The 15,914-nt window shown below is 38.3% G+C and overlaps 1 protein-coding gene across 1 annotated transcript in view; it reads right to left on the minus strand.

The window, feature by feature from the left end:
- LOC124135852 (fibropellin-1-like) overlaps positions 1 to 15,914 on the minus strand; it is a 60,808-nt gene that overhangs the window by 41,029 nt on the left and 3,865 nt on the right. The window contains exon 2 of the mRNA XM_046501474.2: positions 1,133 to 1,286. Within this exon, the coding sequence (XP_046357430.2) occupies positions 1,133 to 1,286 (154 nt within the window). The remainder of the gene's footprint in view (positions 1 to 1,132; positions 1,287 to 15,914) is intronic.

Below are 15,914 nucleotides of genomic sequence, written 5' to 3' on the forward strand. Positions count from 1 at the left end.
TGCCAATCCCTCCTCACATACTACGTGTTGTCGGAGTCCTGTCGGTTTCAGCGTTACATATACCCAGGTCGGCAAGTATATCGGTAAGTCAACAGTTTGCTAACACTGACTTGGGCGGAATTGCGCGACTTAGAAGGCGGGTAAATGTCTTGACATAGGTATGTTCTTTATAGGACTGTCAAATGTCAGAGCTAACTGTATTACCACCCTGATGGATGTCTTAGTAGGTCATGACGACTTGCCAAGATTCTCACCGCTCTCGAGGATGTAGGCTACTCCCTACTTCATTCCAAGAAACGCTAGTTTTTAGGGTTTGTTGGGGGAGTTTTGAACGCTTTTCCCTCGATAAAAAATGACATGTGTTCTGGTTCTCATCGACGCAAACACTTCCTCACTAGTGGTGTTAAGGTCATTGTACCACTTAAATATCTTCAATGTTTACTCGTGGATTAAAAGTAATTGTAAATGTTGATGTGGTTTCGCAAAATGCGTTACATTACCACCGTTATCCTTCTGCGGCGAGTAAAAGTTTTAAGAACTACACACGTCTGTTTACTACTGTAATTAAGAGTAATTACAAAAGCATATTGGGACTGATTAAATGACGAAAAATGACGAATACCGACTGTAATAGATTCAAGGTTAGATGAAACACCTCTTATTCCAGATCACTCTCTATTATGATAGAGGAACACTGAAGCTTTTCAAAACCCTCCTTTCTGAACTTAACATCGTCTATATATGCTGTTGAAGTTGTTCTATTAATCATATTCTAACGGTCTATATTTGTTATATAAAATTTAATCTACATATATTTCAGCGACCAGCGATCTCTTTTATTTCTAAATACTTCTTTATTTGCAATTCAGAAGATTTATAGAATGTCTTGTGATGGGTTCAGTGGATACTGACTGCTCTTATAATGCCAGAAATATTTCGACTTGAATTCGTCTGTTTTACCAAAGACAAAACACGTGCTGTAGTTCATAATATATTATTGGTTGCTACCGCTCAAAACCCGTTGACTCACTAACGCGACGTTATCAGAGCATCCGTTGCATGTAAAACATCTCACGATTTGACCATATTAAGTGCTGTCTTTGCTAAACGAGTAGAAGTAAAAAGGTCGTACCTAGTACTTGACTTTCCTGGAAGTCCTCACACTGTGGCCGCCCCCTCTCGAACACGCACACGCGAATCATCAGCTGGCATTGTGTGCAGTCGTACCCAGCCGAAACCTCAAGTCTCTCCACTCTGATCTCGATGGTTCCAAGAGAGCAGACACTCTGCAAGCACAAGAGGTTTACATAATAATAATAATAATAATAATAATAATAATAATAATAATAATAATTATAATAATAATAATAATAATAATAATAATAATAATAATAATAATAATAATAATAATAATAATTCATTCTCAGCTCCCTGGGAGAATAATACAACCCAAGCTACCTTATAAGGCGCTAGAAGCTTTGCAATCACACCAATAGGATACCTAGCGGGTACCCCCATTCACTGCTGGATGAACAGAGGCAGATTTCAGACAAAGTCACTTGCCTTCCGAGACATATTTTGTGTTTCAGACTTGGGCAGAACCAAAGCCTTAGAAACTCCACAGGAGTCAAGCTTGCGGACCAAGGTCCCCCATCCAGCCACTCTAAGCGACCAAAGTTGCTTGATTGTGACATGTGCGTTGTGCACAGGATTAAGTGCAAACCACAAGTAAAACTGTTTTCTGTTTGTGGAGCAATGAGACCTACAGGAATGGGTTTTTTTTAATAAAATGTAATTTACATATGAAGGCTATGGAGCACCATGACTGTGTAGAGATGTGAGGATATTAAAATTCATGGGCTTGACCATCATAATGTAGCTTCGCCCTCTGTTAGCTTTTGTTATGTAATCAGCTATGCCTCAGTGGACAAAGTGTTTTTCCGGAGAGCGGAATGTCGGTGTTAAGATCTCCTGGCCGCGTAATACCAAAGTACATTAATACTTGTTACTTATTGTTACCCTGCATGTAGCTCGGCATTAAGGGGATAAAAGATGGACTGATCAGCTGTCGTCCCTAGACCATATGAGCAGGGTATTCGTGTTACAATTCCGGTATGGTATCTGAGTACGCCTGCATTTAACGCCGGTGAGACAGGCTGAAATCAATCACTTTAAAATTCACTCTTGTGTGGTTTGAGCTTAGGTTCAAACCAAATCTTTTTTATGATTTTATTTCTTTTTGGAGTACACAAACAATCAGTTTACAGAATATATATAGTTCACATGCAATCTTAAATACATACAAGTTGCAAAGTATATCTAAAGATGATAACAAACAAAATCTATTCCAGTGTCATATTGTTGGATTGTGCAGTTTCGTGGGTTTAAACGAATAGGTGGTGACAGAGAGACCAAAATGTCATGAACTGTCCGTTTTTACATTGTGCATATGATATATTTCTGTCGATGTAATATGAATCGGTTCTTTCTTGTTTGATGTGTGGGAATTTTGGTATGGAGTCGGAAATGTTTGATCTGAATATAATTTGCTTTGTTACAGTTATAATATGCTTTTATACATCATTTCGTTTTTGATGATATCCTAATAAAATTGTCAATTTTGAAAATGCTAGTTCTATTGGTGTTTTGTCTTTGAGCCATTTCAAACCAAATCTTCAGTTCTTCCAGCCCAGGCTTAGGTCACTCTCCTCTACTAGGCCCAAAACACCCACTCAAGGCCCACATTGATTCCCTACATCTTTATAGTATTCTACTGTTCAACTATATCAACTATACTCTTTAGTCAACTAAAGATCTTCACACCTTATACTGCATATTGTTTTGAAATGTCTCGCCCAATGAACACGTATATAATTTCAATATCGTATTCAATTCCACACACTATTATAGACAACATTTATCTCGATTACATTATACGACGTCACATGGACTATTTAAAATCAATTCGGGTCTGGCTTGAAGGCAAGTATAACGGTAAACATCAACTATTGTTTGTCAAACATTTCTTGTGTATTAAAATACAAGTTATTTTAAAGGGAGTAAATATTTGGTTGTCTGATCAGGTAACTAATTTTAACAATTGTTTCTTGAATAATATATATTTTTAAACTACATTAGCTTACCTCCTGCTGAAATGTGTGTCCGGGTCAATATCAAATATCCATGTAAAATAACTAGTTGTTACAGGCATACAAAAATGATTTGCTATTATGAAACACCAGATGTTGTAGAAATATATAAGGTCAATCCTAAACAATAACCAGTTTCGATTTTCCAACGAAACAAATTCCAGTGGGCATAAAATTAAAACTAGTTGTGCAAATAATATGAATGAGTCCGTGAAAGTCGGTGATGACAACAGGTATTCGCAAAAAGACTCAGTCTTTTCCAAAGTTATGCCGAAACCGTAAGCTCTAAGAATTCTTTTCTGACCATGTCAATACCCAATATGTAAAACGCATGTAGCACGCATTAACATTGAGTCTTTGTTTCAGTGGGTTATCTATGTGAGTTACGAAACCAAGTTTATATTGTATATTGCTTAAACGTTGTATTTTTAAATCAACGATAAACCAGGCATTGGAACTGCATAGACAGCATCTTCGTAGTCAGACGTGAAGTAGGCACCCTACAGAACATCGGACGTCACTATGATGACGTCATATCGCTCACAGTGACGCAAAAAATATGACGTTACAGTCGGCTATGAAAACGCCGTATTTCAAGGTCTGTGGTCCATAGAACTTCAACTACACACGCTTAGTCGATTTCTATGGTGTTTCCTTCCAAATCTAACACTGCATTTTGTAGTCTATAATTGTACTTATGATTCCGAAAGTGGAAGGTGGAAGAGGTGGTTATTGCGCCTTCATACCTTGAGTAATTTCCACATTCAAGATCGAATGTACTATATCAGTTCATATATGCCAAAACTTCACATTGTGAATATATAGGTGCAGCATTGCCAGCTGGGTACACATTGAACTTCAGAACTATATAATTCATTGTTAAAGACAAAAAGCATGCACGTCTGGGATTTAGCGAGATATGATGATGAAACACCTATATTGAAAATAGGATTGTAATGGGTTTATGTCTTGAGATTGAGTTTCTTATGGATTCGTTACACAAATGTGGTCACATAATGCGATGTAATGTACATATTCTGTATTATTATAAAGGATGTATTTTTTTAATAACAAGTTCTCTAATTATTTTGATCTAACATTAATTCCCCCATACTGAAGGCGCAGTTTACTCTCATGCTTGAATATACCCAGACATTGCAATACTACACGTATAACATGCACAACCAAAATATGGTCGGGTGCTGTTTTCAAAACACTGTGAATTCCGGTGAAAGTTAAACCAAATTCTTTACAACCCCATGTTTCACCCAAAGAAGTAAAGGCGGAAGTAATTCGATATGTTTGAGTGCAGCTTGGCCTCATGTGTTTGTTGTTTGCTGAGAGTCACCGATCAGACAATTGACGTTTAAAGAGAGGGTTGTAACTTGTCACAACACAAAATACCTGTTGTTTATAACAGTTGTCAATTTCCTGATCAACATGCTTTTTCGGGGGGTAAATTCAGCATTTCTGAACGACGTCAGTTTCCAACGTGACAACAACCATTTCAAATATTTTGCAACGTCTGTCATCTTTGGTTAGATAGAGTCGTGTCCATGTCCAAGATAGAAAACTAGCACCTGCTTTTACAAGCGAATGTAATTATAAGTGAATGGGGCATTTCACAGAATGTGTAGCATGTCAATTTGAAATGTCACAATTCTACTCCTTTAGCTGAACACACTCCTGGCAAGACAATTTTGCGAGCGCAGTTATTTTAATCAGTTAGAATATCTAAGGCTGAATTAAGGACAAACTTCAGAATCAAATATGTCGTAATCCTGAGTAGTGTTTTGAGTAAATCAAGAAACGTGATGTACTCGATTACCCTGACAGAAATAAGTGACACCTGTCCATTGACAGTTGCTCAGTATTCCACTGACGAGATACACGTCTACATATTATGTTGACATAAACTCAAATCTCGATTACCAAACGTGTAGTTCATTGCATAGAGAAAATATAAAGCCAAAAACAGATTCAACCTAACGATTAAATACACAGCACAGAGAATTGCATTGATGTACAGTTATGAACTTAAACGTATTTTCAACTGGAACTACATATATAACATTATTTGACCTCCAGTTCTTATTTAGAACTCGATCGGAATATAAAACCGTATCAGCAGCATGGACGTACTAACCTCATTTTAACTCAATACTTCGATAGATATGTTTTAAGGCAAAGTTATGCTACGTATCATATAATTTTGACACAAATGTGCTGACATACCCCGCCAGTTTTCCACTAACTACATTAATATTGCGTTTCATTTGAATACAGAAAACACATCCCCCAGAAAGGTATTTTACTTATATCACTTGTTATACATATCACCGTTAGTGATAGAATTTCATCACTAACCACGCACCATGCAGCATGCGGGAATTATACCCTACCTGTGCGTGTGATGACGTCTTCATTATAGTAATATAAGTATGTGATTATATAGTCCATGATGAAACCGTCAACTCTATAACTGGACCATTTGATTTTGGATTGTGAAAGTGAAAAATTTAGCTCAAAAGTTCCCCACCTTTCAAAATTTCTTACAAATATGTTACACTATCGGCTTTGTTGAACATTCTTAACAAGCCCATGGTATAGATTTATTTGTTCAAATCCCAATCAATGAATTGCATTGATTATGACATCGATACACTGGTTTTGAGATCTTTGGTTGGCATTTAAAAGTTGGAAGAACAGAAAGAAATGACCCTTTTATTTATAGCTTCTGTTTACTATATTTTGATCTATTCAACTAATATGTGTCAAGTGACGAGTGATGTACAACAATGTTGTTCTTGTAACCTATATCAATTGTCAACATTCTAAATCGTGTGTATTTACAGAGCTTGACCACTTACAAATATGTATGACCTACCCATCACAGTCGCATTTCTACAATGGTCTTTCATCGTGTTGATTCCTGCATCCTCATTTTCCACATATCAGCGTGCGGACCCACGCCATATCACACAGCCTACCACAGATCTAGTGTGTCTTTGGGATTTCACAGACAATAGGACATTTCTTTTCCCAGCAGGCTCATTTATTTATCTGCAGGAAGTGATGTTACACGCCCGTCATTTGTTGACCGTGTCGCCATAGATGTGGCTGCAGTCACCCTTTGTCAAGTCTTTTCAGGAAATGGAAGCTCACTGTCCATTTCTAATTAAAAGTTCATTTTTGTTCTTCTGTAGTATAAAGGAAATGTGAATTATAAAATGTGCCGAGAAACTTGTAATGGTGTCTTTATAGTAGTTGTAATGACTTCAGCTATGCATCTGGTTTATGGGCATCACTTGCTACAGTTGCTCTGTGGAACGAGCAAATGGGTTCTGATTGCCTTTGTTCTTTGTCTTTGTTTGTTGTTTAACGCCGCGCTCAGTAATATTCCAGCTATGCAAATAGTCGAGTCTGGACCTGACAGTCCAGTGACTGACATCATGAGGACCGATCCACGCAATTGGGATACGATGACATGCATCAACCAAGACAGCGAGCCTGACAACCCGATCGCCTTAGTCGCCTCTTACGACAAGCATAGTCGTCTTTTATGGCAGATTGCGTTTGTTAATACTGTATGCGTCAGTGCAACAAATACGGTCTGGATCATGTTCTATAGCAGTAATTCTCCATTATTCCCATTTACCTAGTTTGTTCCATCATGTCACCCTCATGAGGTAATTATTTTTAAGACGTTGAAAGATGTACTTGATAGAGTGTGTCATTCCTGCTTCATGGGCTCCATCAAACTTTGATCGGACTGGGCTACCACCATGTTTGAAAACATAGCTACGTTGTTAACATATTCAATATTAGATCCATGACACCTTTAGATAAATGAACAAAGGATGTACATGGGTTGTCAACAGAGGCGCAAGAAGCAACGTAATCGGCTGACCAAAAGGACATGTTCAACAATTAAACGTCCATTTTGTTTCTTTCTTTACAACCCAAACATGGTGGTAGTTGTGTAACTAGGACTCTCAATCTGTGTGAGATTCGAACGATTCAACATTATAATGCTTGAAAAAACATTATTTTTATAAAAGAAGTTTCTAAAAGTTTAAGCAAATTGGCATTGCGACGTTTTTCTGTTAACGAGGGATATCTATGGATTAAATTATGTTCTTTACGTGTCAGACATTGTTTTGTCTAAAAAGAGCTACAAACTATTTGTATGACAAGACAAATGCAAAACCAACATTCTAATTTGTTTTTAACAGGTGTTAATCTTTCAAAGTGCGAATTCCAAAGATGCTGATCATTGCATGGGCGTTGAACTACCTGAAGTAATCCAGAGATGAATGGCACTCTCTGAGGGTTATCTTTTCCTGAGCCATTGATCAGGAGACGATTTCTCACCTATGTGTTTGGTCAGCCAGCTTAGGGCCCTCGCGTTAACTCCACCTATTGACCAGTCACGCCTACATGCTCGGCTGTGAGACGACAACACCCACGACGAAGACATCAAAGGTCATCGGGTTTCACCAACGGGAGCAGTTACAGATATAGGTTACATAATTGCTGATGCCAAAATATGGTACAAGTCAAAATTGAGAATTGCATTGGACATCATTTTGGCAATTTGGAAATGTGTATGTGCTCCACATGTCTACCATAAAACTTTATAAAAGGTTGGAATGTTGTAAACCTGATCAAAACCTTTTGAACAATGTGTCATATTTAGTAAATTCCTCTGAATGTCTACCCCAACAATTTCAGGAATGACTTTACCCGGGCATTTTGATGGTGTAATCTTGATTTAAAGCTTAGTTGTAAGCAAAATGCATCTTTCCATGAAATTTGAATATTATTTACATGTCAATTACAACTAAAGCAAATGTAGTGGCCATAAGCTGGAGATTATGGTACATAACGATATAAAGTTTTTGACATAGGTGAATATCTTCGTGTAACCCACCGTTATATGCGGTAGATATTTGTTAAAAAGCTCACTCACTCACTCACTCACTCATAGATAATACATTCTGAGTTGGGTGTTCATGTTAAAACCACACACACACAAAAACACACACACACAAACACACACACACAAACACACACACACACACACACACACACACACACACACACACACACACACACACACACACACACACACACATGCATGCACGTCTCTGAGTGAGTGCAATTATCTTCAACGCGATATTAAACCCCATTTCACCTATAAAGAGAGCAAGAAAACATGATTAAAACAATGCTATGAGCATACTGTCCACTGACACCCGCTGAATGAAGCTAGCACTAGGCTAATTAGCAAAAGAGTACGTAATAATATAGTTACACTTAAAGCAGTGTTCCTCACAATAAAGAAGTTGACATCCATAAATTCTCTTCCTTATGTGTATCATTTCTAAAAGCCTTTCAAAGACTTAATAGTAGTGAACAAATGCTATATTCTGTGTTTATGTATAGAATCAGAGGAGAAACCATGCTTATTCACAAAGCTGGACCTCTATTCTTTGCTTCTCAAAGACAAAAGCTTCAAGATGTGTACACTAGCCCTGATGTTGATCTCAATCTACTGTGTGAAATGTTTCGTAAGTCTGCTAGTTGAATTGGTCAAGATCAAGGATAGGACCGTTTGTACATGGGTGTTCAAATATATGGAACACCTGATCCGACTGACCAGTCTCTGCCAATGCAAATACACGGTGTTGACCCAGATTTGTTACCCGACTGTTTGCAGTATTTGGTCACTCGTGTTAAATACTTGAGATAGTTTGGTTGGGGTACCACATAGTGACAATGAGACAGTGTCAGTGGTCTGACAAAATGTGTTGATTCACTTAAACGAAAAATATAAAACATAAAGCCTAACTGAAAACCAAAGGTCGCAAATGTTGTTTCAATAAGAAAATAATGATTATACATATACATATGATAAAAACATATACACAGCACAAAATCAATACGTATAGTTTACATGTAACCATAAGTGTAAAAGTCAGATTACTACACACACGTCTGTCTGATACCATGCAGCACACAAGCGAGTTCGATACGTTTTGAAACAAGTTGACAGATACATGGTATATGACACGCAATAGTGCTGTAATCTGTTTCTTACACATCCAAAAACCCATGTTAGCATCGAATCGATGCATATGTGGTCTATTTTCATGACCGCTGTGGCACACCGGTCATGATAGATGTATTGCTCACTAATACCTAGTGTGGCCCTCCAGTAACATGTGGATTGTCAACGTCATGATGATAATGCAAACAAGATAAGATGATACAACATCTATTTAATATTGTAAACCCCTAAAGTGTCGACACAGACGTATGAACATTATTCGACTAAAACACGAGAAACTTATCAATGAATAACAAGCAGAAAAGAAGTCCGTCATAATATGACCTTAGTCGTCACCATGGGGTAGCCAATCACCGACCTGGAATTCGATCTCACACACATGTTTGATACAGAGATCTCAAATGGGGTTTCCACCCATCGATGTGTAAGGAATGTATGTACTCATCTTTTTATCTATGTTACGACATAGAAAAGGTCGTATGTTATGTCAGAGTGCAAAAGAATACTTCGCAAGATTATCTCCTGGGTAATGTTCCTGATTATTGCTCCTTTGTTCACACCGCCCTTTTGAGGCATGGGAGTCGGCGTTCTGCCCCCGTCGGCGTGCCCAAAGAGCTTTGTTTATCTGCTGGCTTCTCAACTACGTATACCGAGTTCTTCAAAGACCTTTCAGTGACAAAGCTGAATAGAGACATGTTGGTTTTTAAATATGTAAATATGTGAATTAGCATTTGTCCCGTTGAGGAAAAATACATTATAGGGAGGAAAATGCTCTTTGTGTATAAAAGGAATTGTGTGCACGTAGAAGTAGTTACATAATATAAATATGTATTTAAAGAAAATATAATTGTCAATTTGCTGAAGGGTTTACTGTGTGCTGTATGTGTACTGCGACATGGTAAATCAAACAACTAGTGCTAAAATGGGCAACACTACTGTAAAATGTTAATGGAATGTGTACCATGGATTATGAAACTAACGAAGAAAAGGACAGGGCAATATGGTCCAGAAGATGGAATGAAATAAAAGTATTTTGTGTGTGATGACGCAGACGTATTTCGGCAAAGAAGAATGGAAATCAAACTGATTGTTCTGTTTGCACATTGTTTCAAGATTGGAGACTACATGCACACACTCACACAACCACGTCACACACACACACACGTCACACACACACACACACGTCACACACACACACACACACACACACACACACACACACACACACACACACACACACACACACACACACACACACACACACACACACACCTTGCTTTCAAGCGAATATAACGTTCACAAAATTCAGGCAATTCAAATTACAACCTCCGTTCTTAATAGAGAGGGTAAATGTACATGTTGAAAAGCGTTGAAATAGATTGTTACTCTTTTCTATAGACCCCATCTGTAGTTAAGCGTCAATTGGTGCCAAACATATAGAAATATTGCGGATAGTAAGGGAATGGCTTGAATGAAGTCATGTTGGGGTCATCTGGAAGTCTGAGTACATGGATACAACATGAAAGCCCCTCGACGGGATTGGTCAGTAATCCATGTATAACTAGTTGGACATGCGGACTTGCTCGACCATAAGAACGCCACTTCTGCTGACGTCACGTTTCTTGTGTACCTGCTACAGGGGGCAGGTCGGTAGGATCATAATAGGCTATTGTTCCTGTTGCAAAGTCGTTTGCGTCACGTACAAGGAGACGATGTTTCACAAATGAGACAATATGCTGAAGGTTTTCTGGGCAAAGTTAAATGAAAACAAACTCTGAATTTATGTCGAGGTTAGAATTATGATTCAAAAGAAGTTAGATATTTAACAGATGCTAGCTGCTTGTTTAGGAATATACAGCGTACTTGGGGAAAGTTTTTGTTGGTTTTAATACAATTAGTAAGATCTGAAATATTTTGAAAATGGATTTTAAAGCTTTTAGGTCCTGACACACAATGTTTCTCCTTAAGGTTTTAAAAAAGAAAGTTTAACATCATCTCGCGATTTGGCCAAAATGGGTTTTGACCTTGACACAAAGATGTGTGTCTTTGAATAAAATTGGTGACACAGTGTGGCACTGCATGTGTTACATTAAACACATGTCAGATTTAAGAAGATTGAATGTCTACTATGCTTAAATTATAGTTGAGAAATGGTTTTAGATATAAGTTGACATTTTTTGTGTTGGAAAGTTTGCCGGACCTGGGTTTCGTCACACAGGCCCCTACAGTGGGTACGTATGAATCACTTCGACATTTGGCTATGTATCTGTCATTTCTATGCTAAAAATGTAACTATACCACCCTTGACATAATTCTCTAGAACATGTTGTTATCAATCTCCGCAATCATTTATCACAAAATGTCTTTGGAATATTTAGTGATGTATTCCATGTAATATTTAAATCTCTGTCGATAAAATGCACCTTGGCGTGGAAACATTTAAACATTTACAAAAAACATCATTTTTATAAATTTGGGATGTCTCTTTACTGAAGACACTAAACGCCCTTTTGAGTTAAACATTGTCCACACTGCACAGATGACGCATCTTGTCATCAAATGCCATACAAAACAAACCAATTTTTCACCAATGTTAAGGACATATTTTCGACAAACGACAAAACGGGATCACAAATGTTTGATCAACAGGCACTTGTGTTATCGGAGACTGTAATCTGAAGACACCGTCCACGGGGGTGGGACAGGCGCTATAATCCAATGATGTATTTATTTATATAACTTTAAAGAGTTTAATCAATGCCACGAAGGCTGTGCTGCCATGGGATAGTGTGTCAGATTCAATGTAAATTTAAATGAAGAGCCCCTTATTGTCTTCCCACAAAGACGGTGTGTAATCCCTCCCTCAAACGGGAGTTGGTTTAAGACGTATAGATCTCACATGTGAACAGGACATCATCGTCTAATATGACCAAGGAAGGAATCGAGCGGGAGACAATAATTGTCACTATAACATGATGTCCTATTTAAGATTCAAAGAAATGTATTTCGCGAAAAGGTTGCGCTCCTTGTTTTTTGAATTTATCCCTTCTATATTTTGTTTTGTACGTAATTGGTCTTTAACATTGAGAAGTACATTCAAGGTTAAATACAATACGCCATATATTTTACAAGACAGATTGCATTAATTTAGAGTCGTCTTTTCTATATATCCATGTAGTTAAGCCAGTATGTCGACAACCTTTATGCTTTAGTTATTCCCCCACATTCTTTAGTGATTAATACATCTGAGACAGCCTAGATGCTTCGGTTATCCGTTCATTCAACATAACCTATACCACCTGAAAACCTCATTGCTTCAGTTATCCGTACATTTAACACAACCTATACAACCAGGACAACCTCATTGCTTCAGTTATCCGTTTATTCAACATAACCTATACCACCCGGACAACCTCATTGCTTCGGTTATCCGTTCATTCAACAAAACCTATACAACGAGGACAACCTCAATGCTTCAGTTATCCGTACATTCAACACAACCTATACAACCAGGACAACCTCATTGCCTCAGCTATCCGTACATTCAACACAACCTATACAACCAGGACAACCTCATTGCCTCAGCTATGCGTACATTCAACACAACCTATACAACCAGGACAACCTCATTGCCTCAGCTATCCGTACATTCAAAACAACCTATACAACGAGGACAACCTCATTGCTTCAGTTATCCGTACATTCAACACAACCTATACAACCAGGACAACCTCATTGCTTCAGTTAGCCGTTTATTCAACATAACCTATACCACCCGGACAACCTCATTGCTTCGGTTATCCGTTCATTCAACAAAACCTATACAACGAGGACAACCTCATTGCTTCAGTTATCCGTACATTCAACACAACCTATACAACCAGGACAACCTCATTGCCTCAGCTATCCGTTCATTCAACACAACCTATACAACCAGGACAACCTCATTGCCTCAGCTATGCGTACATTCAACACAACCTATACAACCAGGACAACCTCATTGCCTCAGCTATCCGTACATTCAAAACAACCTATACAAACAGGACAACCTCATTGCTTCAGTTATCCGTACATTCAACACAACCTATACAACCAGGACAACCTCATTGCTTGAGGTTATCCGTACATTCAACACAACCTATACAACCAGGACAACCTCATTGCCTCAGTTATCCGTACATTCAACACAACCTATACAACCAGGACAACCTCATTGCCTCAGCTATCCGTACATTCAACACAACCTATACAACCAGGACAACCTCATTGCTTCAATTATCCGTACATTCAACACAACCTATACAACCAGGACAACCTCATTGCCTCAGCTATCCGTACATTCAACACAACCTATACAACCAGGACAACCTCATTGCTTCAGTTATCCGTACATTCAACACAACCTATACAAACAGGACAACCTCATTGCTTCAGTTATCGGTACATTCAACACAACCTATACAAACAGGACAACCTCATTGCTTCAGTTATCCGTACATTCAACACAACCTATAACGAAATTAGGAAATCAAGGAAATAAACCATTTTGATGCATACATACATGAATAACGGACTTCATCGCATGGGGTACACGGTCTAAATATTGAACCTGGAGTGGAGAGGAACTAAATTTATTATCAACTGGTCTGTGTAATACCACTTTCCAACCAAAGCGTCGTGAGTTAGAAGTAGAAAATCTGTACTACTATGTAAATATAACCGACAGAACCCTTTCGAGAACATTAAACGCTTCAACAGAGAATAACCAACGAAACTGAATCCATTGGGCGTTAAAGGCAAAATATCGGACCTAAAATATCTACCATAACCATTTTGAAAATTACTAAGGCCTTAGAACGTTGCAACCCTGATCAAACAACTTTTGAATCTGTGAAGACCCGAGTTGGAGTTCTTCAGCAACCCATGCTTGCCGTGAAAGGTGTCTATGCTTGTCGTAAGATGCGACTAACGGGATTGAGTTGTCAGGCTCGCAGACTTGATTGATACATGTCATCGTATCCCAATTACGAAGAGCAATGCCTGTGATGTCAATCGCTGGATTGTCTGGTCCAGACTCGATTGTTTACAGACCGCCATCATATATCTGGAATATTGCTGAGTGCGGCGTTAAACAACAAACAACTTTTTTAGCAAGAGTCGCATGAAATCTTTGTAGAAGAGCATGATCGATTTTACCTTAAAAGTAGTGAAATGAAGACCCGAAAGACTGGAGCTGCTGGTATATTGCAGTTCAACATTTTGAATTTAAAAGCAAGATAGGGAACATGTGATTTGTTGACTTAGATTACACCAGTTAGAGTCGAGAAGGTGTTCACATGGCAATACTAAACAAAGGCGTATTATGAACCATGTGTCTTATAAGGACGGGCGGCTTTATGCTGATGAGTGTGACGATGGAGCCAAAAAATGCAGCAGGATACTGAATGGTATTTTACTATGAGAGACATGCGAGAGCCCCATGACAAGGTGATAAGGGTTGTGAAGCAATGCCCTAAACAAAGGGTTTCAGATTTGTTGAATTTTGTTGGATTTTCAATATGCCAGAATCGTCCTGATTGGAACTTGGAGGTTATAGCATTAATGGTCATATGGTGTCGTAATGTCATCATTGTCAGCTGGAGGCCTCCCTGAATTGACCTCTTAGATTGCTGACAGTTAATGTGATTTATTGTTCCTATTCTATACATAAGTGCTCACTGAATAATACTTTACGTTCTCGAAAATTACAAAATCCATTCACCCCTAATTCATCATCTCTCATTTCTAATAACTTGCTATTGCATCTGTCATGACGTTTCTCCATATCGCGTGATATATACTATCACCACTAACATTGTCCTCGTGACTCCTTCTCTGACATTACACGTCTAGCAAACCATAGAGACATGAGAGTTTGTTTAATCCTTGAAAGACAGCTCAAGCTTAGAAGTCTTCAGGTGACGTTAAAGTGTTCTTTACAAAACTGTGAGATTTCAAATTAGGCACAGAGGCAGAGTGCACACAAAACGTTTTGTACTCTGCATGTCTGAAATTATTTCATTTCCATGTCCGACTCATGAGTCCACACCCTTCAAAAGCTACAAAGGATCACATCCAACTAGACGCCCAATAACATAAAGTTACAAGTCAAATCAGTCGAGCCACCAAAACCCAAAGATGATAGTTTTTTCAAAGCATATTGCATGTTATTGGCAGTAACGGGGCAATGCTAATTTATTCAAGAACGATGGAGATACTGAAAGAGATTATATAAATTCTGAGACAACACTACCTTTAGGGGAGATCTACCCTCCCTATAAACAGGTGGAACTTTGCCCAAACTTTTGCAGCCATCTTGAAATTAAGGCGTGAGCATTCATGCCAGCTGTTGACCGAGTCCTTGCCAGCTTAAAGATCACATAGACGATAACAGGCCCAGTACAGAAATATGACTCATGTAAACATAAACAAAACAGCAAAAGACTTCCATTTAGGACGTTCACTGCGAAAAGAAGCAGAACTGACGCAACATTCATTTGCTTAATGGTCGGGGGATAATACTGGGTAATTCCCTTTCAGGGTGAGAGCGAAAACACGGCGTTTCAGAAACCCTGAAATCACAATGAGTCATTTTTCATTTTCAGTAAGGAACCAAGGACTTGTTTGTTATCCACGCTAAACGCCATTTCAGT

Source organism: Haliotis rufescens, unplaced genomic scaffold, assembly GCF_023055435.1.
Source record: "Haliotis rufescens isolate VD_foot unplaced genomic scaffold, xgHalRufe1.0.p SCAF_4, whole genome shotgun sequence".
Lineage (NCBI taxonomy): Eukaryota > Metazoa > Mollusca > Gastropoda > Lepetellida > Haliotidae > Haliotis > Haliotis rufescens.